Raw genomic sequence first — 23,073 nt, forward strand, 5'->3', positions numbered from 1 at the left:
AAACCATACAACATTCTCAAAATCTAAAAGCTGTCAAAACCATAAACTTGTTCCCTGTTCAATATCATGCGATTCTTTAATAGACTGTGTCTATTTTGTTTTTTTTTATACGAACCCCCTGACATTGTGTTTGCTATTTTGTATTTGTATATCTGTATTTTGTGCTTTGTCAATAAAGCGTATTCAAAAGAAAAAAAAAAGAAACAGCCTTAGCAACAGGCTAGTAATCAAGATGGTGGTCGCAAGCACCCCTGTGCTAGCAACTGGCTAGCATTTAGCAGCTAAAAAACTACACCTAGTTTAAATTAACAGACACAGAAATAGAGTAAATCTTGGACCAGAAGGCCAGAAACAAATGATGTTAAAGTATTTTTCTGACCAATATCAGCTTTTTCAACCAATTGCCAATATTTACTTGATTCCGAATCAGCAACTCTTTATCTTTTTTTAATGTTCTTAAATGTATTTAAATTTATTAAGCTTTCATACAGCCAGTGACATTCTGTACTGTCATCATACACACACATGGTCAGCTCTGATTTGTATGCTAAGAAGTCAAAATAAAAATGTCAATTTTCTGTACTGTGCTGGTTTCTGCTGCCGAAATAGTTACTGCAGGTTTAAATTGGGTTAAAAGCATATATATGATTTTTAATATTATCAAGATATTACCTAAAATAATTAAAATTCCTTAAAAAGTAAAATCTAAAAGTTAGCTTTTTACTTTAAACCAGATTAGTGACAAGTAGCAGCTCAATTAGGACTAAAACAGGCTCTTCTCCATCAGTTTCATGTCTCTGAATGGGAACCACACACACACACACACACACACACACACGAGTTAATGTAGCCTGACATCTGCCTTAACACAGCACTAGACTGGCCACCCCCTGGTCACAGTCATGACATGGATAGCCCCACCTCCCCTCCCTTACAGCGGAGTGACTGGACTGCAGGCTGCAGAGACACGGCTGAGGGAATCCCTGCACAGATCCATATCACACGAGCTGCCAATTCAAATGAGTCTGACACAGCAAAACGCTGCGCTCGTGTAGCCAAAAAACATTTTTCCATCGGAGCGATAATAATCAATAAAACATGATTAATGCCCAGGAAAAAAAAAGCTTCATTGTGTGAAGCAGCAGCTGTTCTCTCCTAACAGAACGAACCCGCAGCAGGAAGCACAAACACCCCGACAAAGGCTGGGAACAGAAACGTGGGCATGATGCTGAGAACCAGAAAGCGCAAACACGCACAATTTACCTGAGCGGCAATTGTCAGTTATCAGCAAGTGTCGGGCGATGACCCTTCGTCTTCTTCTACTGATGCTGCTGCCTCTTCTTCTTTTGCGCTCAGGTCCGCGGTCCTCCTCAGCCTCCCAGCCAAGTCCCCCTCACTCTCTTTCTCTCACTCTCTCTCCACAATGCATGCTGGGAACGTGAGGGGTGTAGCGTATTCATTACCGCAGTCGGTCCTGTAAGCTCATTGGTCGGATAATTATTTCTTAAAATGAAATGGAAAAATAAATTAAAGAAAATTATATTTAAAAAAATTCTCGTGTGTTTAATTCAAATATCCCTTTAAATATTTTTTGATTTTTTTTTTTAAATTAATCATGAAATGCTTATTTAATGTAGAAAATATGAACCTGCTGATCCATGTATTCAGTTTGCTGTATTTGTTGATCTCTTAAAGCTTGTTATAACAAAGGATGTCAGCGCATATAGAGAATGTGCAAAGGGACACTTTGACAAAGAGAATCACCATGGTTACGGTGACAGTCTGCAAAAATCTTAAATTGTCTAATATTTCATTGCTAAACTTACGTGAAATAATGCAACACACACACAGAGACACACATGCACACACACACAGAGACACAAAGTGCAACATTTGCCCCCGAAATGTAATGTAGCGCTATGACACTGCAGATTTTGATATCGATCAGATGCCAAGTAAATTCAGTATTTCTGATACCAGTACTGATAATTTTACCCTATAAAAGGCATCTTATCTAGGGGAGAGCAGTGTGTATGAATCATAAATTCTGAACACATTTGAATGAACACTAAATCACTTTTACATCTTTTTTACTTTCCACAATAATTTTGAAACTGGGTTTTTCTGAGACCTGCAATCTAAATGCGCCCGTCTTTAAAGGACTTAAAGGACTTATGCTATAAATATAATAGACATGAAAGTCAGCACTAAAAGGTTCAGACTATGTTCAGTGGGCTACAAACTGAACTTGGAAGATAGAAACAAAGTACTGATCTTACTGCGGTGGTATTAATCCAAGAGAGGCACTTATGACAGTAAGTTCACTGCACTGAGATTGCCTCCACAGTCACCAGATCTAAATCCAATTGAGCACCATTGAGATGTGGTGGAACAGTAGATTCAAATTACAGATGCCGAGCTGACAAATCTGCTGCAACTGTGAGCTGTCATGTAAACATGGACTAAAATCTCTGAGGAATGATTCCAGCACCTCACTGAATCTGCACACAAAGAATTAAGGCGCTCAACATGCCACAACCAAAGTCTACAGCACAGGTGTCCAACTCCAGGCTTCGAGGGCCGGTGTCCTGCATGTTTAAGATGTGTCCTTGATCCAACACAGCTGATTTAAATGGCTACATGACCTCCTCAACATGTCCTGAAGCTCTCCAGAGGCCTGGCAATGAACTAATCATTTGATTCAGGTGTGTTGACCCAGGGTGAGATCTAAAACCTGCAGGACACCGGCCCTCGAGGCCTGGAGTTGGACACCTCTGGTCTACAGGTATGTACGCTGCCCACAAGTGACCAATAAAACATCTACTAATGCTTCGATGATAGGTAGCCTCCCATCATACCACCACTTACCATCATCACAACAAAATATAAATGAAGAAACCAGTGGGAAGATATTGGTGATGCTGATATCAGCAGTAGTAAATATTTGATGACAGCAAAAAAAAAAAAAAAAAGAGGGATTAAAAGCGGACCGCCTGGCTTTCACTGATGTAACAGACAGTAATAACGTCACTGATGATTTTTAATAGCCGCCTGTCTGCAGACACGATGCCCAGTTTGTTTCACTGGGGTCAAAACAGAAGAAGCTGATGCAATCAGAGTAGGTTTCATCAGTTTGTTATGCAGCATGCTTGCCTCATAATGACTCTGCGCTCTCTTCAATGAGCACGCCAGCAGCATCACGGGCACAGAGCTGGATTAAGAAAACTTTTAATGAATTCAGGGGTAAGAGTGTGAATGAATGTACAAATCCCAGGATTGTTTTGGAGCTAATTACACTCTAATTAAAAGCAGTGGTCCATCTCCCAGCCCTCCGGATGCAAACGCAGTCACAAACGTTGCAATGGGATCTAATTAACGCCACTTTTTTATGTTGCACTGCAGTAAAGCTCTCAGCACGAGCTGTTGATGGTTGTTTACAGATGTACACATGAATCAGCTTTTGTATGTATATTTTATGCTGCTTTGTTTCGATTTTAAGCCTGTTTCACTTTTTTTTATCCATTAGTAGTATCAGTGACAGTTTATGATCCAGCCTGCTCTTGGCCATAAATCCATTGCTGCCCTGGCTCAGTTTTCCATCAGTGAAACAGCTGTTGCAGACAAGAAGAGAGAAGGAGGCTGCATCCCCCAAGTGCAGTGCAAATGCTGTCATCAGCTCACAGCAGGACACATCTGTACAGCAGCTGAACACAAATACAAATTGACATGACGGCGCAGCATCAGGGGGTTCAGATTAGATGTATAATGAAACTGTGGATTGTGGAAAATGACCAAGTGAGTTGTTTAATACAGTTACAATCACATTTTGGGGTTAAGAGACCTCCAGCAGACGTGCAAATGAGTAAAATGTGCATATAGTGGAACCACAGACTGTATATAAATCATGGATGTAGCTGCTGTGACGTCGTTCACCGGTGTTGTTTTAGATATAAAGTCAACCTGCGGGAACTCCAGGCCTCGAGGGCCGGAGTCCTGCAGGTTTTAGATGTGTCCTTGATCCAACACAGCTGATTTAAGTGGCTAAATGACCTCCTCAACATGTCTTGAAGTTCTCCAGAGGCCTGGTAATGAACTAATCATTTGATTCAGGTGTGTTGACCCAGGGTGAGATCTAAAACCTGCAGGACACCGGCGCTCGAGGCCTTGAGTTGGTCACCCCTGCTGTAGAGGAACAACTACTGAACTATGCAAAGACTGAATGCTGATTGGTATAAAAGATGGCTTAAACAGGAAAGGGCGAAGAAGTACACCTGAGAAGCACTGCGTTCATTGTTTTCAATCCTCAGACTCACTTTCTTTAAGTTTTATTTCTTTTCGTGGAAAGTATGAAAAGGCCTTAAAATGATATGCATTTACTGCAATAAATTAATTAACAGGGATGTCTACAGGGGTTTTGTATAGACTGTATATAAAAGATGGCTATAACATATTTTTTTTTAAAAGAAATGCCTTGAACCTGCATTCTCTCTAATAGCCAGGAGGGGGTGACATATAGTGACTTCTATTACAAAAAGAATTCCATCTGCAAAGACATCTTTAGTAAATATTTTACACACTTAATGCATTTTGAAAAATTGCAACGAATTTCTGGATTTCACGGATCCAAACTTACTGTGTAACCTATATACACGCCAAACATGTTGCCTTTTTTAAAAAAATTCATCCTCAAAAAATGCACTATGATAAAAAACAGGAAGTTGACAGCGATCACGAGCTGGTCCTCATGTTCAGAGAAATGGAAGAAACAGAAATTCTAGGTTCATCCAATTCTCACCAGAAGGCATGCGTAGAGACAAATTTCATGGTTTGATCCAAGGAAGGTGTAGCTGTAAAGCTGTATCACGACTACTTTTTGCACCAAATGTGTCAAGTGAAATTACGCGGTCAGTATGAACGGCTGCGTTATGAATAGGTGAGTCCCAAAAATATTTTAAACGTTTGAAATATTTGCATTTTACACCTCAGGTATGTAAAGGCCTTTACGCTCCAAATGAAAAGCAAAGCAGATTATTTTTTAGAGCTACAATGTAAAATGTGGCTCTCACTCTTTTTCTAAGAAAAGTAATCTATAATTGATGCAGGAGGCCAGGAAGCTGCTGCTGGCCTTGTATCACTCCACAGTGGAGACTCTCCTACTGCCTGGATGTTTGGTACGCAGGGGCCACAATGAGAACAGGAAGGCTGCGCAGAGGGTAATTAACACTGGCCAAAAAATAACTGGCTGCCCTCTGTGACCCCTGGAGGCCATCGCCAGATCCTCCTGTCTGAGGAGAACAAGGGCCATCACAGGTGACCCCCACCCACCACCCGTTTGACTCGCTGCCCACTGGTAGCGTCTCGGGTCAATCAGGTCCCACACCTCCAGACCATCAACCCTCAGGCCACTCACACATGGACTCTATTCTCAGACCAAGTCCTCAGCACAACTTCCAAGCACGTTTCAAGTTGTTCTCTAATGTGTGCCTTTCTCTTAAGCGCCATTTGTAGAGGAAACAGTTGTAGATGTGTTGTTTAAATCCGCTGAGCACCAAAAAAGTAATGCAACACATCTTCTCTACAGCATCCTTATTGGTTTTCTTTAGGAAATGACAACATCACAGAAAGTGAAAAAATAACTGCAGACCTGAGTATTACCACCATCTGAGAATTATGCAGAATTGTAGGAAGACCACATTTCCCACTGCTCAGTTGCTTCTTGTGCTTCACCCTAAAGGGCAGAATGACATCATCAGGTACATCATCAGGGGTCTTGTGGGATAAGTAGATACGTGTTTTTTTTTGTTTTTGTTTTGTTTTTTATTAATTATCGCACCTAAATGAAGCCAGAAAAGCTTTGAGGGATCTAAGTCCTATGACCTTAATGCCAGTATTACCTTGCAAACATGATGGGATTCACTACCAATGGCTAGCTATATTAATTTTGCATGAGAGCATGATAATCATTTCCTAATTAGCACTGACCACCAAGTAGAGCTGAGCTGAGGGGGAATTGTCATTATTTTTTAGATATTTGTTAATAAATCAAAGAGTTCTTTTAAAAAAATCTATAAAAAGATGCTTTCTAAAATCTCAAACATAAATTCCCTAGGTGACTTTTGAACCCCTTACATTACTTACTTACATTACACTGTTGCACCACAAAGATGTCTGAAGTCTTGCTACATAAAGCATCTTTAACAACATAGAAATATACTATGTAACTTTAAATATATCTGTATATCGACACCATTACCAGTCAGCTGATCCACAGGTGCCTTATTCATCTACTAAGGCTGCTCATGCATGGATCTGCTGCCTGCACCTTCAATTTAAGTTTAAGCAGCTATGATACTCCACAAAAACTTCTGCCATCAGCCAGAAATAAAGATCTGACTCGCTTTCATAGCCCCCCCCCCACCCCTGCGGTTTTTGCCATAGCATTCTTCCATCAGCTGGAGCTAAACCACTGTGACTCAGCAGAAACATAAACATCTCACACGCCGGGAGGGCCGCGTGCAAACAAAGCAGAAAGGAGTCATATTTAATTCATAAGCCAGTGCATTGCAGGAAAGACCAGATTGTCTGATACGCCGAAGCCTGGAAGGTCCTGGCAGCTGACTCTGGAGGTCCAGGAAATGACAGCCAGGGGCAGGACTGCAGCCGCCACGAAGCACACGTCAGACAGGAAGGGGCCCCACTCAAGCTGGTTAATGTCAGTGGATATTTACGGTCGCTGGGTGAGCTTTCTGCATCCTGCATGACACAGCTGCATTTCCCATAGGACAGCTCTATCTTAATGGGCAGCAGAGGCATAATGAAGCACGGGTGGTGGATAAATGGATGCAGCAGAAGTGGCAGCCAAATTTATTTTCGCCCTGGGAATTGGGTCTTTGTAATCTAATGTGGAGGCTGAGCTCTTTGTCTTTTTCTTTGTCCCCCATCACCACAGGTGGTTGATGGGGGACTTGATATCATTAATGCAAACAGGCTGAAATAATGTAGATTTATTTGGAAATGAAACAGGACCACATACATTAAAAATAAATATATATGGAAACACAATGCATTTGGTTTGATAACGCCTTGGTGGCTTTATCAGTTTGTTTGTGTACCTGCCTCCCTATTTTGACCCCGCCTCCTCAACAGGTACTTGTGCTAAAAGGGGCGGGCTAAAGGAAAAAAGAAGTGGGCAGAAAATCTAAAATATGAAGATAAAGCATAGACTGTATATGTAAGATGGACAGCATAATGCCATTTGTCAGCATTATGCTTTGCAACTTGGAAGCACAGAGAGGAAAGTTTTAAATGTCACCATGATGTGGATGTGTCAGCTGTGAGATGGATATGACATGTAATAGAATCAGTCTTCCTAATGGCCACCAGAGGGCGACACTTAAACTTGAAAACAATCATTCTGCTGTTTAGAAGTTTAAAGAGGAAACTGCACTTAAATGCCTTGCTCTCTCAGCTCAGTAAACCCCTTTCCTGATGCTTTTTTGGGGGGGTTTCTGTCGACAATTGTCTGCCCAACGGCTCATTAGCAAGTGAGCATATTTATCTCTGCATTTCAAAATCACATCTGCCTTGTTGTGAATTTCACTTCCACAAAGCTAATTCCCAGGAGTGAGGCCTAATCAGAATCAGTGTGACACCGTTTTCGATCTTTAACCAAGGCCGATTACTTTTTTCTTTTTCTTTCATTAAGATCACAGAAGACCTGGATTTAATAGCTTTGTAATTGTGCAAAAAGTCTGTTTCCACCATTCGTTGCTACAGTGGAAACATCCAAACATGCCCATATTCACACTGCAGTTTATAGGAAACATAACAGAAGGCAGTTGCTAGTGCATGTACGCTGATAGGAGGGGGTGCTACAGCGGGTTACTTTACAGGCCTAATGTTTTGTGTCAGATGAAGCACCGGCAGCCATATTGATCATTTTTCATGCCCTGCCTCATTTCACTAAGAGCCCCAAAATGACTGCTGGTGGCATTTATTATGTCAGTTATGAGACACGCAGAAGAAAAAAAAAGACAGAACGAACTGCAGCTCTGACAGCAACAAACAAACAAACAAACACACACTAATGTGCTGCAACATGCTTTACTTTAATAATTGTGAAAACAGTGATTATTCATGTTGAGCAGGTGAAATGATCAATAATCACACCCTAAACAAATCACCCACCATGCACATTACAAGCCTTTCATTTGCATTTTATCAATAAAATAATCAATATAGCCTGTTTTTTTACCTTCTAGTGGTTGGTAAAAGATTAAGTCACATTTTTTTTCATTTTAATCATAAATTATTTTCAAATCACTTGAAAGATTAAAGAGAAATCCCAAGGAGCATTAACCAATCACGGTTAAGCAGGCTTTGAGCAGGACCCTACAGAGATATCGCCAAAATGCAATATCCAAACAATCGTTAATCTTCTTACGGGAAGATTTATTTAAAAAAAAAAAAAAAAAAAAGACCTTATAGACAAATGGAATGAGCAGGCCACGCTTGGATATCGCCCCAAAACACTCACCATCACTCGGAAACAGTGAGGTTGCAGTGGCTGGGGTTGATTCTCAACCAGTTATATTTTTTTAATGTTCACTGAAAGACGCAAATCCAGTAAGTGAACAACATTTATGGGGGGCGTTTGTTTATGATAGGACAGTAAAGGAGGGAGAAGGCGTGCAAATGGTGTGGGGTCAGATTTGAGCCCGGCCCTCTGCAACAGCCTTATGTTATATGGATCACCTGCTCTGTGAGCACTGAGATATACTGGCATCCAGTCACTAGAGCAATATTTAAAGTGACTCAAGGTAGCTTTGTACTCCTGAGTTTGTCACTCGTAGTTGTAAACAACATTAAACATTTTCTTTCAGGTTTTTCCCAAACACGGAGCAGTGACTATCACACGGCGCCGCTGTTTGTTTCCGTGTTCCCAGAAGTTGGGCCCAGCTTCCTGCTGACATCACAAAGATCGTCTAAAGCAGCAAAGCTATCATCAGGCACCAACGCGCAGTCCGTCATGTGTCTTGACTAAGTTGTTACGAGAATTCGTGACACTAATGGCCTAATCTGACACAGTGTTTTTCATCATTACGTGATACAGTACGATGCGTTCGTATGGTAACCACTAAATGTGGATGACGTATAAAACTTCCTGAGATAATCACGAGGAAAGCACTCAGGTGTTTCTTCTGATATGGCTCGCACGCCGCTGCCGTTTATTTTTTATTTTCTGTAAAAAAGTTAGTGTAGTGTCTTTAAACAACACCTCAACAATTGTGATTGTGCCAACATGCCACATGTTTACGTGCATCTTCAATTTGCACATAAAAACAGTGTGTGGAAATGCTGGCAATTTGTAGAAAATCATTTTACATTTGTTCGAGGTGGAAAAATTCAAGCATCAAAACAACAACAAAAAGAAATTATGAAGTGTAACGGGAAAATGTAACAGTTCTGAAGCTTTCTTCTGCACTGCCTCTCGCTTACCTATTCAGCAAACCAAAGTCTCATCATTCAAAGTCATGTGAAGCTGCTTTAATAGCAGCTGACTGAGAAGTGAGTTAATCCTAAACTGGTTATCTGTTCATTATAAACAGCAGCTAATAAATCACATATTCTTCTGGAATTCATTAATATCTGTGGCTTCATTTGTTTTCTTCTCAGTTGCTCCAATTAACACTTTTAGAGCTCAAGATCCACCATTGCTGTCTGTTTTTATGCTATTATTATTATTATTATTGCAAAACACCACCAACCCCCTTTACACCACTGATGTTAAGCAATGACACAAGAATCGGATGTTTTCTTTGGGGGTGCTGAGGGAGATGGAGGGACGTGTTTGGGCTGGTTAACTGTTCTGATGTTTGAGTACGAGGTACTGTATTGGTACCCAGAAGACGCCGAGCTAGATGGGTACCCAGAAGACGCCGAGCTAGATGGGTACCCAGAAGACGCCGAGCTAGATGGGTACCCAGAAGACGCCGAGCTAGATGGGTACCCAGAAGACGCCGAGCTAGATGGGTACCCAGAAGACGCCGAGCTAGATGGGTACCCAGAAGACGCCGAGCTAGATGGGTACCCAGAAAACACAGAGCTGGATTGGTGGGGCGAAGAGGTTGTGTTAGGTGAGTAAAAAGAAGCGGAGGTACTGGCTTTATATCCAGAGGAGATCATGCTAGGTTGGTAAGCCGATATGGTAGCTGGCTTTGGTGCTGCCACTGGCTTTGGTGCTGCCACTGGCTTTGGTGCTGATGCACCACCACTGTACATCAACGTACTAACTAGTGGGTGTGTGGTCTTGTACTTTATCAGGTACTCGGGGTAGATCTGGTGCTTCTCAAACACCACATATATGGAGGGGTTCAATACATCGTCAACACAGCTGTCATAGAAGTTTATGTCCCCTCCGTCCTTCGAAGGAGGTCGGGGATAATCGGAGGACCCTTTGGTGAAGTCTCCCACCAGCACCCGTGAGATGAACATGTCTCTGCCGTCAGTGTCACCGGTGTAGTTGTGGGAGTATTTGGCATCACGGGCAAAGTAACTACCTGTGTTTAGACATCAAAAGAGACCATTGTGATTATCAGGCAAAAACACAAGCATCGTTCCTCACAACCACAGCTGACAAAAATGTCTGTTTGGTGAGTTTGGAGCTTCTGTTTTTTTAAAATGTATGGTTTATGAAAACATGCTTTTTTTTATCACTAACTGTTTCAGCTTGAACATTTCTTCCAATCACCTTTGCCAAAAGCCGTTCCATTAAGTCCGCAGATTCTCCAGTCAAAGTTGTGGTGGCAGATGGTGTCAACAAATTTGGAGTGAGTGCCATGAAAAAGCTTTTTCTCAGTCACATTTCCCCCTTTGTTTTTGGTCTTCATCTGATTCTTTTGCCTTGAAATAGAAGACATACAAATATCTTACGTCAGTCTGGTTTGTCTGTATGTCGTGAAAGTGTGCACGCTGACCCTGGACTGTGTACACAAACATTAACACAGCCTCTGGCTCTGAGGAGTGACACCAGTGCAGGAAGCTTAAATCTGTATTCTTTCAAATCACCAGCAGGGGGCAGAAAATGGATAAAAGAAGTCAGAGTTTACTGAAGTCTGTGGACCGCAGAAGACAATACGTACCATTGAAAGACTTCCCAAAGAGCTTTGTTCTGAATCCTCTCAATTTTGACAATATCAAAGCCTTTCATGGTTTTACAGAAATGAGTTTCCACCGTCTTAAATTCATCTGAAGTGCGCTGGACGGAGATTCGCTGTAAGAAAACAAAAAAAATATTGCAATCTTTCGACACAAGCATTTCCCCTCTCCATTTAGTTAGACATGAAGCTAAAGAATTCATACTGAGTACAAATACAAATTCTATAATGTTATTTTTAAACAAGGCCAGCAACAGTGTTAAAAAAGGCATTTTAGTCCTAAGAACAACACAGAAATGGAAACTCTGAATTCAACGATAGGAAATATATTTCTAAGCTTAGCTTTTTTTTGTCTTTTTGTTTTTTACTTTTTTCCCCCAAATATGTTCATAGAAAAAAATTATTTGGGAAAATCTTTTGCTTACTGTAGAAATTCCACTTGAAGTGTCATCTGCACAGGAAGCAATGTGGGAACCAGTGACTGAATAAAGTAAATGGTTTTTATCTTAAATCAACAATACAATACAAGACCCGGTGAATACAGCCGGGTCCCAAGTTAAACTCTCCAAATCTCTGAAACAGCCAATGAGAACGTAAATGAGAAGGAAGGATAATGTTTACTGATATATGACAGGGTGGTAAATACATTAGAGGGTGACCAGTTTCAGAATACATAGAGAGCTCAGTATTCAGGAACTGTACCGAGGAAAGTTCTTAGACAGTGAAAGCCCACATGGAGAGGACTACAGTAATTAATGGCAAATGGCCTGTATTTGTATAGTGCTTTACTTAGTCCCTATGGACCCCAAAGCGCTTCACACACACATTCACACACTGACAAGCTACATTGTAGCCACAGCTGCCCTGGGGCGCACTGACAGAGGCGAGGCTGCCGGACACTGGCGCCACCGGGCCCTCTGACCACCACCAGTAGGCAACGGGTGAAGTGTCTCACCTAAAGACACAACGACCGAGACTGTCGGAGCCGGGGCTCGAACCGGCAACCTTCAAACCGACGAACTACCAACTCTTGAGCCACGATCGCCCAATAAAGTCTGTGAGAATGTAAACTCCCAGGGTTTAATGGATAACTGGAACTTCCAGTATTCAGGATGGTGTAACGTAAGAACCCACATTGTAAAATACTATGAGGCCAGAATCAAGTTTCTATCTGAGGAAGGATGACAGATCAGATATGATCTTAAAAATACGTTTTTAAGATAAAAGCTTGTCTGTTTTTATTTTATGTCGTTCGGTTGTCTTATTTAATCCCTTTTCTCTCTTTTTTTTTTTGTTATTTTGTATGCGTGTTAAATTGTTTAATATAGTGTTGTATTTTTAAAAAAAATGATTGCGTTCACCTTTTACTAGAAAATTACACAGCATAACATTGAGTTGTACATCTACATTACTATGTTTGGAATATGTTAACACACACACACACACCTCACACACACCACACACAGCACACATCCCCACACACACACACACACACATGGCACACACAACACACACCCACACACACACACACACACACACACACACACACACACACACACACACACACACACACATATTTATTTTTTGTATTATTTTTATTTTTTTAAATGTCTAAACTTGAGTGTGAGCTCAAACAGCAGAGACATAAAAGTAATATTTTATGGTTTCACAATACCGAATATCCTGTTTCGGGGATCTGTGTCTTGTCCCAGTTGTCTGGTATTGGAGCAGATGCTTTAACCACGGGCCGTCTGCAGAGACAGAGGGTTAGGATGACTTTAAATACACAAGGTTTGGGTGTAATACATCTGAAAACATAAGTAACACAAATGCCATTAAAAGTTTCTTCGATATACAGACACCTTCACTTTTTACATATGTTTTAAAATTTCATTTTAAATCAACAAAACATTTTTCCCATCACATGCCATAATGGCAAGAGCTCATGTTTGTCATTTTTAGGGGTGTTTTTGTTTGTTTTTCAATTTTTTATAATTGTTACATAAAAAAGAACAAATAGGACCCACTGCTGAGATGATCTGGATACGGTTAAGAAAGACACACACCTGAGCATGTAATAACCCCCACAGTTCATACTAATATCAGAAAAAACAAACAAACAAACAAACAAACAAACAAACAAACAAACAAACTATGAAATCTTAGGAACTCTTTCTTAACATCCAGGGCGACAGGCCTCACCAGGTCTAGATCAGGGAACGGGTCTAGAATCATATCTCTGTGTCACTGTTTTATCAATTATGTCTTTATGGTAGAAAGAAGCTTGAAAGAAGCCACTTTGAGTAAAGAGCACCAGATAGCTCCCTCGGCACACAGCTCTCACAACACGACGTGATGTCACGGTGTTGGCAGCATCATGCTCTGTGCTGCAGAGACGGGCAGGGCTGAGTTAGGTCAAAATAAAGGTTCACATTTCTGCACAGCAATGAGCTGCATCATAGGCGTTGCTGCTGGGTACAGAAAGTCTGTCCTTCAGTGGTCCAGACAAAGTCCAGAGTTAAACTCCAATACAGTATAATGTGCATCAACAGACCTGAAACAACCAAGTCTGACAGGACCTGCCATGAAGACCAGAATAAACCAAACAAATCCAAGAGTGTAGAAGCCAGACTCACAGCTGCACTACTACAAAATCGGTTTGGGATTTTTTAAATGAAATTTGTGGAAATTCAAAAAAAAAAAAAAAAAAAAAAAGCAACTTACGTTTAGCAAGCTCTGACTGGAGCATTTTTAATGTCTAGTGCTTGCCTGTTTTTTGACATTCTTGCTACTGAATGGACAAACATGGTGAATTTGCTTCACTCTAATCTTAAGGCCCTGGCAACACTAGTATGTTGGCACGTATGGTAAACCAAACCCAAACAAGCACCGTCTTCATGCGGCCTTCCCTCAGCTGGAAGCTCGAAGGCCAAAGCTGGAACATCAAATTCTCCCGAATTCTTCCTCTAGGTCGCCTGCAGTGACTTTGGGATTGTTGACTTTTGCTTAAAACTAGGTGAAAGCGCACTCTCTCTCTCTCTCTCTCTTTGGATACAGGAAACACACACGCACACATACACATGTACTCAGACACAGATATACATACACACCTCGCCCTCCAAACGCCTTCGACGCTTACACCTGATGCGGGCAGGCAGGTCTCTGTCCAGCGCCAGGTTTCAGCTGCAGGACCAGATGACTGTTGTCTACATTGGCTCTCTCCATTACCCCATACCCCCCCCCATCCCTGTCGCAAGTCACGTGTTTTTTATGTTGTAAGTTGTGAGGATTCATGTGCTTCATTGTGCTGAGGGTTTTTTTTCTTTCTGTTCTCAAACTGCTCTCCCATCTGGGTCGAGTTCTTCTTCTTTTCCTCCTCTTCCCTCATGTATTGCATCATCTATCTCTCTGTATGTACAATCAGAAGGCGTCCTGTTTCACTGCATGTACGTGTAACATTGCTAATGACAATTAAACGTCTCAATCAAGTGTTGAACAGGAATCATGTTAGATTCTGGCAGACACACTGGTCTCTACAGACTGGTTGGTAACAAGTTAACAAGTCTATCAGACTCATTTAAAACACTACATGTAAACCAAAGTGAAGGTGTCTTAAAACTTTCTTGGGGCTGTTTTTGGGATGACGTACCTGACTTTCTTTGTTAGGACATCTGCAGCAGAGACAAACAGTGGCCGTCTGCACACACACCTTTTGGTGCCATAGCGTTTATTTGTCTGTATCATGTCTGAGGGGGAAGTTTAAAGTTAAATGATAATGAGAAACTCAGTTTTACATTTTAACATGCAGAAATCAGTCAACACAGAGTTTCTATATTCTTTGTTTACCCTGGAAACTGAGTGAATACGACTGGGAGCCAGCAGTGAACTCCACCACGTCTTTGTCATTGGCCAGGAACTTCTCCTCCAGCTTTGTGCTGTTGATGTCTGCTGCTTTATGTCCGCTAGTCTGCAAAGCAAGAAAGGTGACTGTGTTTTTAACCTGAAAACAAACCTGCATCGGCATAAGAGCAACGAACGATTGGTAAGAGAAATTAATTTATAATATTTAATAAATATCCCAGGATAGCGACTGTCAAATTAGCTTGGCTGAAAACCATTGAGGCCGTTTGAAAGTCTGATGTTCTTTCCAGTAGAGTTACCCTAACAGACTTTAACTTTGACAGTTGAAGAACTCCAAACTTTACTTATTTATTTTTTAAACTCAACAGTCCAGTATGAGCATGCTCAGTTCACATGATCAACTGAGCACAGCTGGTACATGTAGCCGTTTACTTCAGCTGCTAATTTCTCCTCAGAGATACCAGAGCTGTATGCACAGACTGTGGCAGCCTCGATTTACAGCCGTAATAGATGAGATTAAAACTTTAATCATGAGCTGCAAGTCCAGCAGCTTAAACAACAGAATACAGAGAGGATAAAAAAATATGAAAAATATAGTTGTGATTGCAGCAGAAGCAATGCAGTGACCTCCAAAATGGTCAGTGAAATAGAGGTTCAGTGACTATTTGTAGCTCAGATCAGCTCCGCTAGCTTTTCTTGCTGAGGCATGCTGTCAGTGTGGATATCTTCAATAAAACTCTGGAGCAGCTATTTTTTCCATGTTTGTTCACCGTTTTCTACCTCCCAATCTGTTGAGAAGCGTTTCACAATTATACCAGTCCTATGACGTGGCATTACCCAGAGCAAAGACTTTAACCTTTGATTAGAAAATCAGATAGTTTACGCTTTAATAACAGCCTCTGATGTAATAAATCTATTGAGGCAGTATGACTTTAAAGATATTTTAACAGAGAGTGACAACAGAGAACTGACTTCGAAGCTGATATATTGAACGTGTTAGCAAACAGTTACACATTTACATAGTCAAAAACCCCAGTGGATGACACTAAGGTGCTTGTGTGCACCTTTTATGTAAAGGTCCTACATGCTCAGTGCTCCATTATTTTTGCAGTCTAGCACCTAGATATGGTTCTGAGCAGGTATTATAGAATTGGTTTTTAAGAATTTGTTAGCATTGAAAATGCTGTCGAGATGTTTAGCTCTCCTGACGAGAGCTAAAGCTAAAGCCAAAACAAACACAAGCTGAAAAGCACTGAAATGCTTTGTGGAGATCACCTGGAGGGGGAAAACACCCTGTAGGGTCATAGTTCGAGGGACTTTTTTCCACATTACAAATGTTTTTTTTAAATCATGTTTACAACAAAAGTACTGACTCACGTGCTAACAACCTTTTGAAAACACTGTGGATGAACAGTGGATTCTGATGCTACTCACATCTGCGGAATAAATGTTCCACTTCCCAAACTCATCCTGCCAGTACCAAAGCCACTCGGTGGTGTGGATGAAAGTCGGCTCGATCACGGAGTTTTCTGTCGAGAGTCGACGTACTTTGTTCGATCCACAGGTCATCGTGTCAAAGTGCACGGCTGGACTGGTGCTACTGCAGACACCCAAAACAGAAGGCATAATGTTAACATTTTAACACGTGTGTGGAGTTTGAAAGAAGTTGATATTAAGGAAACAGTAATAGAAATAAAGAATTGTGTCCTGTGGCTGTGGAATCATCACCTAAATCGTCTCCTTTCCACAACCAGGTCCTTGTGTTTGTGTTTGTATTGGGTCTCACTTTAGGATGAATTTGTCTCATAATTGGAGATTAAGCATCAGAACTTCAGGAGTGGGACCACACCTCCAAACACACTCCTTCCAGTTCTCATCCATATAGGTTCCCCCAGTCCTACAAGCTGTTCATTCTCGTTTACATGCCCCACCCTCCATCCCCTTTTCAATTCTTTAACTTCTTGACTTGTATTTAGTACGTTTAGTACAGGATGTGCCAGGTCCCGGAGCCGCCGTCAGTCCCTTTCGAGGCCTTCCTCAAACCGCAGCTCAATTCATGTCAAAGCCATTCACCTTTATCTACGAAAATGCTGTCAAATATAAATGAGGACGTGGGCCCAGCTAGTGAATTACCCGTTACCAATGTAGACCTTATTCTACAGGCCCACACACCAACACAAAACCCTATTCTAAAGAGGACACACAAATGATCTTTGTCATAGTATTTATGTATGAACACAAAGCAAAGATGAAAACCAGCACAAAGAGACGTTAAAGCGATCACCACGGTGATTCTACTTTGGAAACATATACAGGCAGAAACTGAGCTGGCAGCCTGACTGCTCCTCAGTAGGGAAGGATACCGGTATCAGGTAACACCGCTTCTGACATAAACTGTAGTAACCAGACCTAAAAGCAGCGCACATTTCGGTGCTTTTTTCCTTAGATGTCACACACTTCAGATTCTAGCCAATCATTTTACGTTTCCGAGGATAGTGGGCGGGGCCAGGTACGTACGTTCTTTTAGAGCAGAGCTACAGATTAAAAATGCCCAAGGGAAGCGGTCAAAAGTCTGGCTGTACTTCACAGCAAAAGATGCAAACTCAGCAGCAACAAGTGCTTTAAGCTGATACTGTGATACTGTCAAAGGAGGTCAACACCTCGAATCCTGATGAAACACCTGGCGACGCATAGCGTTTTTTAAAAGCCGAGAAATGCGCCGTATTTGATAGCTTGCTGCGAGACCTCACACCGAGCACATCTACTGCGGGTGTGGTGCCTGTTATCGGACCCGGAGTTAGCAACATCCCCCAAAAACCCGAAGAGGTAGAGTCCTGGCCCCTAGCCCTGCCAGTGTAGCAGAAATGATGAGGATGATGATGCAGCAGCAGCCGTTCTTCTCTGCGTGAGTAGCTTAATGTTGTTCGTGTGTAATTTACGTTGAGTAGGCTAACCACGTTATTACATTAATGCATGTAAGGTGAACTAGCAAACATCATCATAGCTACATGCGGCTGTCTTCTTGTTTGATGGCAGATACTCCCTTCACCCTGGCCAAAAAGGCTAAAATGACCAAAGAAAAAGTGGAAAACAGTTACACATGAGAGGTTTTTGGACAAAGTTTGTGTTTTTTCCATTGTTTAAGCTTCCAGCCAAGAGTGATACCATATATGCCCCATAGCTGCAGAAAAGACTAACATTGTTATCTTGGTGCTTGCAAAGAGCTGAAGTTGTGTTAGCGGGATAATGCAGTTGTTTCCATCCTGGATGCAGTTTCCACTTTACCATCACACTCTTGTTCTTTTGCGGAACAAAAATAAAAGTAATGTCCGTGCTCATGCTGTGGACCGCTCCACTACTTTCATCCTCAGACACATGAGCTGAAATCAGTTGATTCAAGTGCAGGTGGAACCAATATTAGAATCAATAGGCAAGCAGACTAACAATTCCAAGGAATGCCACTACTGGGAACTGTTCTCGATTCCCATCCCTACACCTAACTGAATGCTCCGAACCAGTAAACTGCCAAAAGTTCTGCTTTTATACAGTCTGTGATGATCACAAAGTCAAGTGTGTTTGATTATCAGATTATCACGTTGTCTTTTGCAGGACTGCAGAGAGTCCTGTGAGAACTTGGTAAGTACCTGTATGAGTTACTGGGGTCACAGTAGTCTCTCTCAATTGTCTCATTATCGGGCAAATCAGTCCACTGGTGTCCATCTTGGACCTGCCATCGGTACGGCATCTTGTCATGAGCTTTAAAACATCGATCTAAGAAGAAAGAAGAAAGACAGCTGATCAAAGTCAAGAAAGAACTACATTAACGCCTCAAACACTTACTAACCATGACTTTCTCACCATCATGTTTGCAGTGACCTTTAATGAAGTACATGCAGATCCCTGTTTTATCTGAAAGAAACAGGAGATATTTCACAGGCTTCATTCAGACAGCAGCTTTAGTTCATCTGAAAACATCAGAAGTGTTTTCAGCCGTTGTTTACCTCTGACAGGCCTCTGTCTATTGTTCTGCCATTCTCCACCTTTAGCAGCTTCATCACTGACAGCAGCGTTAATGTTGCTTGATGAACGAGTTTTTGGTAGTGGTTGCTTATTGGTGCCCCTGTTGCCGCCTCTCCCTCTGACAGCTGCTTGACTTCTTCCATGACGGCGTCTCCGTCTTCGAGTCTCACCGTTTTCACTGCTCGCATCGTTGTCACTGGTGGCTGCGGAGATGTCACTGGTGGAAGAGTTTTCATCGTCGCTTTCATTCAGTCCATTACTGGTGTACAGATCGAAGATGTGAGTGCCAGCAAGCATCTCAGTAAGTGAGGAGGCTCGATTCTGCACTGGTCGGCTGCTCTGGTTTCCTCTGTTTCCCCTATTGCCCCTTCTGCCTGTCGCACCCCTACCACCTCTTCCTCTGCCTCTCCGCTGTTGTTGACCATTCTCAGCCAGCCTCAAAGCCTCTTTATTTGCATACACAGCCTTCAAGGATGGCAGAAGGGCACCAGGTACGCCTCTTTCTTGGACATTTTTTATGGGCTGTGGAGCAGTAAAATTGTGATTCCTCGAGCAGCTGCATTCACGGCTGATGTACTTCTGGCAGATGTGAAGCCTCTTGCAACCATCACCATCCTGACACCTGCCAAACTCTCCATCACCGTTGTTGTAGTCGTAGCATATCTGGTGGAGACAGAACAAAATGAAAGGAAAGCGTGGTTATATACATGGACTGTAAGTAAAAGATGGAATACAATCACTGACTGTATGTAAATGATGGATATAAACATTGCAACATCCTACTTTTTTTAACCAGTTTAAATTTGTTTTACTCTAATTGCCACAATAAATTGTTCAAAATGTTTTCTTAGGTCATTTATTCATAAACGTCTGTACAACAGGATAAAACAGGAAGTCTTTTTGCAAAATGATGAGGTCAGCTTTTTATGGCAGCTTTGTAACATTGTAGTGCATTGTATAGAAAAAAAAATAAAAAAGTGTATTGTACCGCTCTCACCATGCCCTTCCATATGATATATTACTTGATATGGTTTCTTGACTTTTGTTTCCAAGGTGAAATTTGACCTTGGGCACAAACAATAAAGGTCAAGGTCAAATTAGGTACTCATGTCCCCCGAAACCCTAGTATATCTTTGTCAAGTTTAAAGATGATCTCCCCTTTCTTTTCCCCAGTCAAATCTGTCCCGTATTTAGCAAGTGAAAATAAAATAAAATAAACAATAAAAGGTGAATCAAATGGACCATTACGGCAAGGCTGGGATGGTCCATTTGGTAAAGTAAATCTGTTGGGCATCTTTCTTTGCCTTTAGACAACAATTCTGATGGCAAAAGAACCAAACGGGACAGGCCAAAAAAAAAAAGTTCAAAGATAATCCATAAAAAATTGTGGGTAATATAAAGTTTTGACTGATTTTTTAGATGCGACTTTGACCGCGACCCAATTTTCATCTAAATTAAATCAGCTGTTATCATCACACAAAATCTGAAAAAGATATCGTGAAAACTGTGGACAGTACTGCAAACAAACAAACAAACAAAAGGAAATGATTATTTACCAATTACATTACATGTGTTTTAAAACTTTTAATATACTTTTTGACATGTATAAAAAAGCTGATTTGCCACCAACGTGACAGAAAACGTGTTTTAAAATTGGAGAACAATACACATCTGGCAAACAACTTTACCTCTAAGTTTTAAGAACATCTCATTGACTGCCAATTTGTGAAGAATTGCATATTATATTACACTGTGTGGGTGTCAGCTGTACTGTTTGTTATTGCTACAGTATCAACAAGCTGTTACAATTTAAATGAACATATTAGAATCAGATGTGAAAAGATGTTATGACAATGATGATGAGTTCAACCTAAAGTATTTCGTCAGGGTGCTTTTATCGTGTGTTAGGTTAAGACTCACAGCAGGAAGGAGTGTGTGGTCACTCTGCAGCAGCAGGGTGCACAGCTCCTCTCGGCTCAGGCTCTCCAGCTCATGCTCCCTCAGAAGTCTTTGGTTATGCTCAGACGTCAGCTCATGGGAGAAGCTGCAGCCCCTCCTGTTGTAACAGAATCCACACAACTGAGTCATGACTGTGACATGAGAAGGATTAGGGCCACACACAAACATGATAAGTGCTGCCAAACGTGGATTAATTCATCATTACACTTACACATGCTGTGTGTCTGTTTCCAAATTCAGCCCGATACCAATAAAAAATTAATTTTGACTGCGTGTTTGTCAACATATGTGTTCTTATATTTTTCCAAACCCGAGAATTTGTCCCTAAGCTTAGCTGGCTTCAAAACCAGTTAATATGACGACAATAATAAACACTACTAATAATAAAAGCACTACGAATTATTTGACATTTTAGCCTCTTTAATGGTCCGTAACTTGGTTGTACACAAATACGACAATAAAAATAAAGTTTTTATTGAGACTCAGAAGTCGGTACAAGCAAGCACAGAGAGGAACTTTTCCTATTAGCCTTTCGAGTCACATGATGATATTTGTTCAGGTTAGCTTTCCTAACAAATCTGCGTCAAACTGCTTAAAATGTCGAATTTTCCCAACAATACCTGAACGCACCGTCAGTGTCATATTCACTGACTGTAAACAGAGACACTAGTCAGGGCCTTTAACCCTGGAATATTTTGCAGCCACTTTCAGCATTACTAGAAAAGGCCTGGATGAACAGAGACGGTGGCTGTTTCACTCGGGCCATGACTCACCTTTCTTACTTTAAGTCCAGTATATTTACCTGAGCTGAGTGAACTGACAGAATCCGCTGAAGAGGAAGTTTTTGCACAGGTGCAGAGCCCTGCACGTCCCCGGGCAGTCTTTCACTCTGCAAAGTCTCAGGCGGGTCCTGGCCACCACCTTCGGCTGTCCGTTTGGACAACAGGAAACAAATTTCTCTCGGTTACAAATGATCTCCGACAACTTCGTGGGATCTCCGGAAAACAGATTATACACTAAATCCTCCGTGTTGACTGCTCCTTGGCCGGCGCAGATCATTCTCAGTATTTCCGTCTCCATCGTGTCCGAGCTCTGCCTGCGTTTCCTTCCACCTGGGAGACCAAACCGCAGTTTGACGACAGCGGCCGCTGGTTTCATGGGAGGAGGAAATCTTCGGTATCATTTCTGACGATTGGAAAGCGAAACTGAGCTATTTTTATCTTGGACTGATGCTGTAATGCTGCTGATTTCCACTTGGGGGCGTCCATGAAAGAATATAGGGAAGACATTTGTACTCGGCACACAGTGTAACATTAACACAGTAGAGCTGATTAGCAGAAAGCTCAAAGTCTGACTAAAGGAAGTCATAGCTATTACCTCCTGTTTTAGCTTTGCTCTCCTTTAAACCTTTGGGGTGAATTTTCGGGTCTTTAGCAGCTTAACTGTCCATCAGCTGCCAGGCTGTGTGTTTGCAGGTTAAATAGCTCATGCATGTCTGCCTGGGGTGGGGAGGGTGAACCTAAATACTTGTGCTCCACAGCTGTGCACTAACAACAATCACAAGTCCAAAAATATCTTTGCTCTTCTTGTTTGCATAGCTGCTACACAGAACACAGTGAAAAACTGAGGTGATTCGTGGCACACCTGAACGACAGAACAATGTGAATATCAAGAGTATCATACCAACACTAATACTGGTAACGGATTGATACGAGCACAGGAGGATCGATATCTTGTTTTATCTTCTTCAAGTTCAACATGTAACCGACTGAACTGTGTTATTTATTTATTTTTGGAAATGAAAAAATGTGCCTCATACATGCACCGTGTTGACTGTCACATCTATTTTATTTATAGCCCACAGCACATTTAAAAAGCAGAAGTTGACCCAAAATACTTTAGAGACAGGCGCCTTTACAATCCAGCTCGCCAACAAGCTCACTTTTTAAAATGCAAGAACAGCAGTTAGCTGTGTTTTGTTGTGTTAACTCATTATTGTTGGAAAGTAAAAATCACAGCAATTTAGTGATCATTAAAATGTGTCCAGAATTTGCAAACCGATGATTATGATGACGAT

At 41.5% G+C, this 23,073-nt stretch overlaps 2 protein-coding genes across 2 annotated transcripts in view; both read right to left on the reverse strand.

Moving 5' to 3' along the window:
* Positions 1 to 2,497, reverse strand: part of LOC102299925 (synapsin-3) — a 160,182-nt gene extending 157,685 nt beyond the window's left edge. The window contains exons 1-2 of the mRNA XM_005939231.3: positions 2,280 to 2,497; positions 1,264 to 1,503 (exon numbers count right to left, since the gene is read on the reverse strand). The gene's annotated coding sequence lies outside the window, so the exon portion shown is untranslated. The remainder of the gene's footprint in view (positions 1 to 1,263; positions 1,504 to 2,279) is intronic.
* Positions 2,498 to 8,087: 5,590 nt separating this feature from the next.
* On the reverse strand, positions 8,088 to 23,031 carry LOC102306661 (protein mono-ADP-ribosyltransferase PARP12). Its single transcript, XM_014339057.2, has 12 exons — positions 21,799 to 23,031; positions 20,958 to 21,093; positions 19,019 to 19,700; positions 18,876 to 18,926; positions 18,662 to 18,788; positions 16,452 to 16,617; positions 15,003 to 15,123; positions 14,806 to 14,902; positions 12,832 to 12,907; positions 11,142 to 11,272; positions 10,751 to 10,902; positions 8,088 to 10,559 (listed from the first exon to the last, which is right to left on the reverse strand). Exons 1-12 carry the CDS (start codon positions 22,152 to 22,154, stop codon positions 9,787 to 9,789), a joined length of 2,868 nt encoding a protein of 955 aa, XP_014194543.2. The 5' UTR covers positions 22,155 to 23,031; the 3' UTR covers positions 8,088 to 9,786.
* Positions 23,032 to 23,073: the final 42 nt, after the last annotated feature.

Source organism: Haplochromis burtoni, unplaced genomic scaffold (genome assembly GCF_018398535.1).
Source record: "Haplochromis burtoni strain Fernald_Lab_line unplaced genomic scaffold, NCSU_Asbu1 Contig_267, whole genome shotgun sequence".
Classification (NCBI taxonomy): Eukaryota; Metazoa; Chordata; class Actinopteri; order Cichliformes; family Cichlidae; genus Haplochromis; species Haplochromis burtoni.

Excerpts from the sequence above, each read along its gene's own strand:
- LOC102306661 (XM_014339057.2), bottom strand. The coding sequence starts at position 22,154 with ATGAAACCAGCGGCCGCTGTCGTCAAACTGCGGTTTGGTCTCCCAGGT. Across the intron at positions 19,701-20,957 it reads ACCACACACTCCTTCCTGCT|ATATGCTACGACTACAACAA; the intron begins GTGAGTCTTAAC and ends TGTCTCCACCAG. Across the intron at positions 15,124-16,451 it reads GGAACATTTATTCCGCAGAT|ACTAGCGGACATAAAGCAGC; the intron begins GTGAGTAGCATC and ends CTTGCTTTGCAG.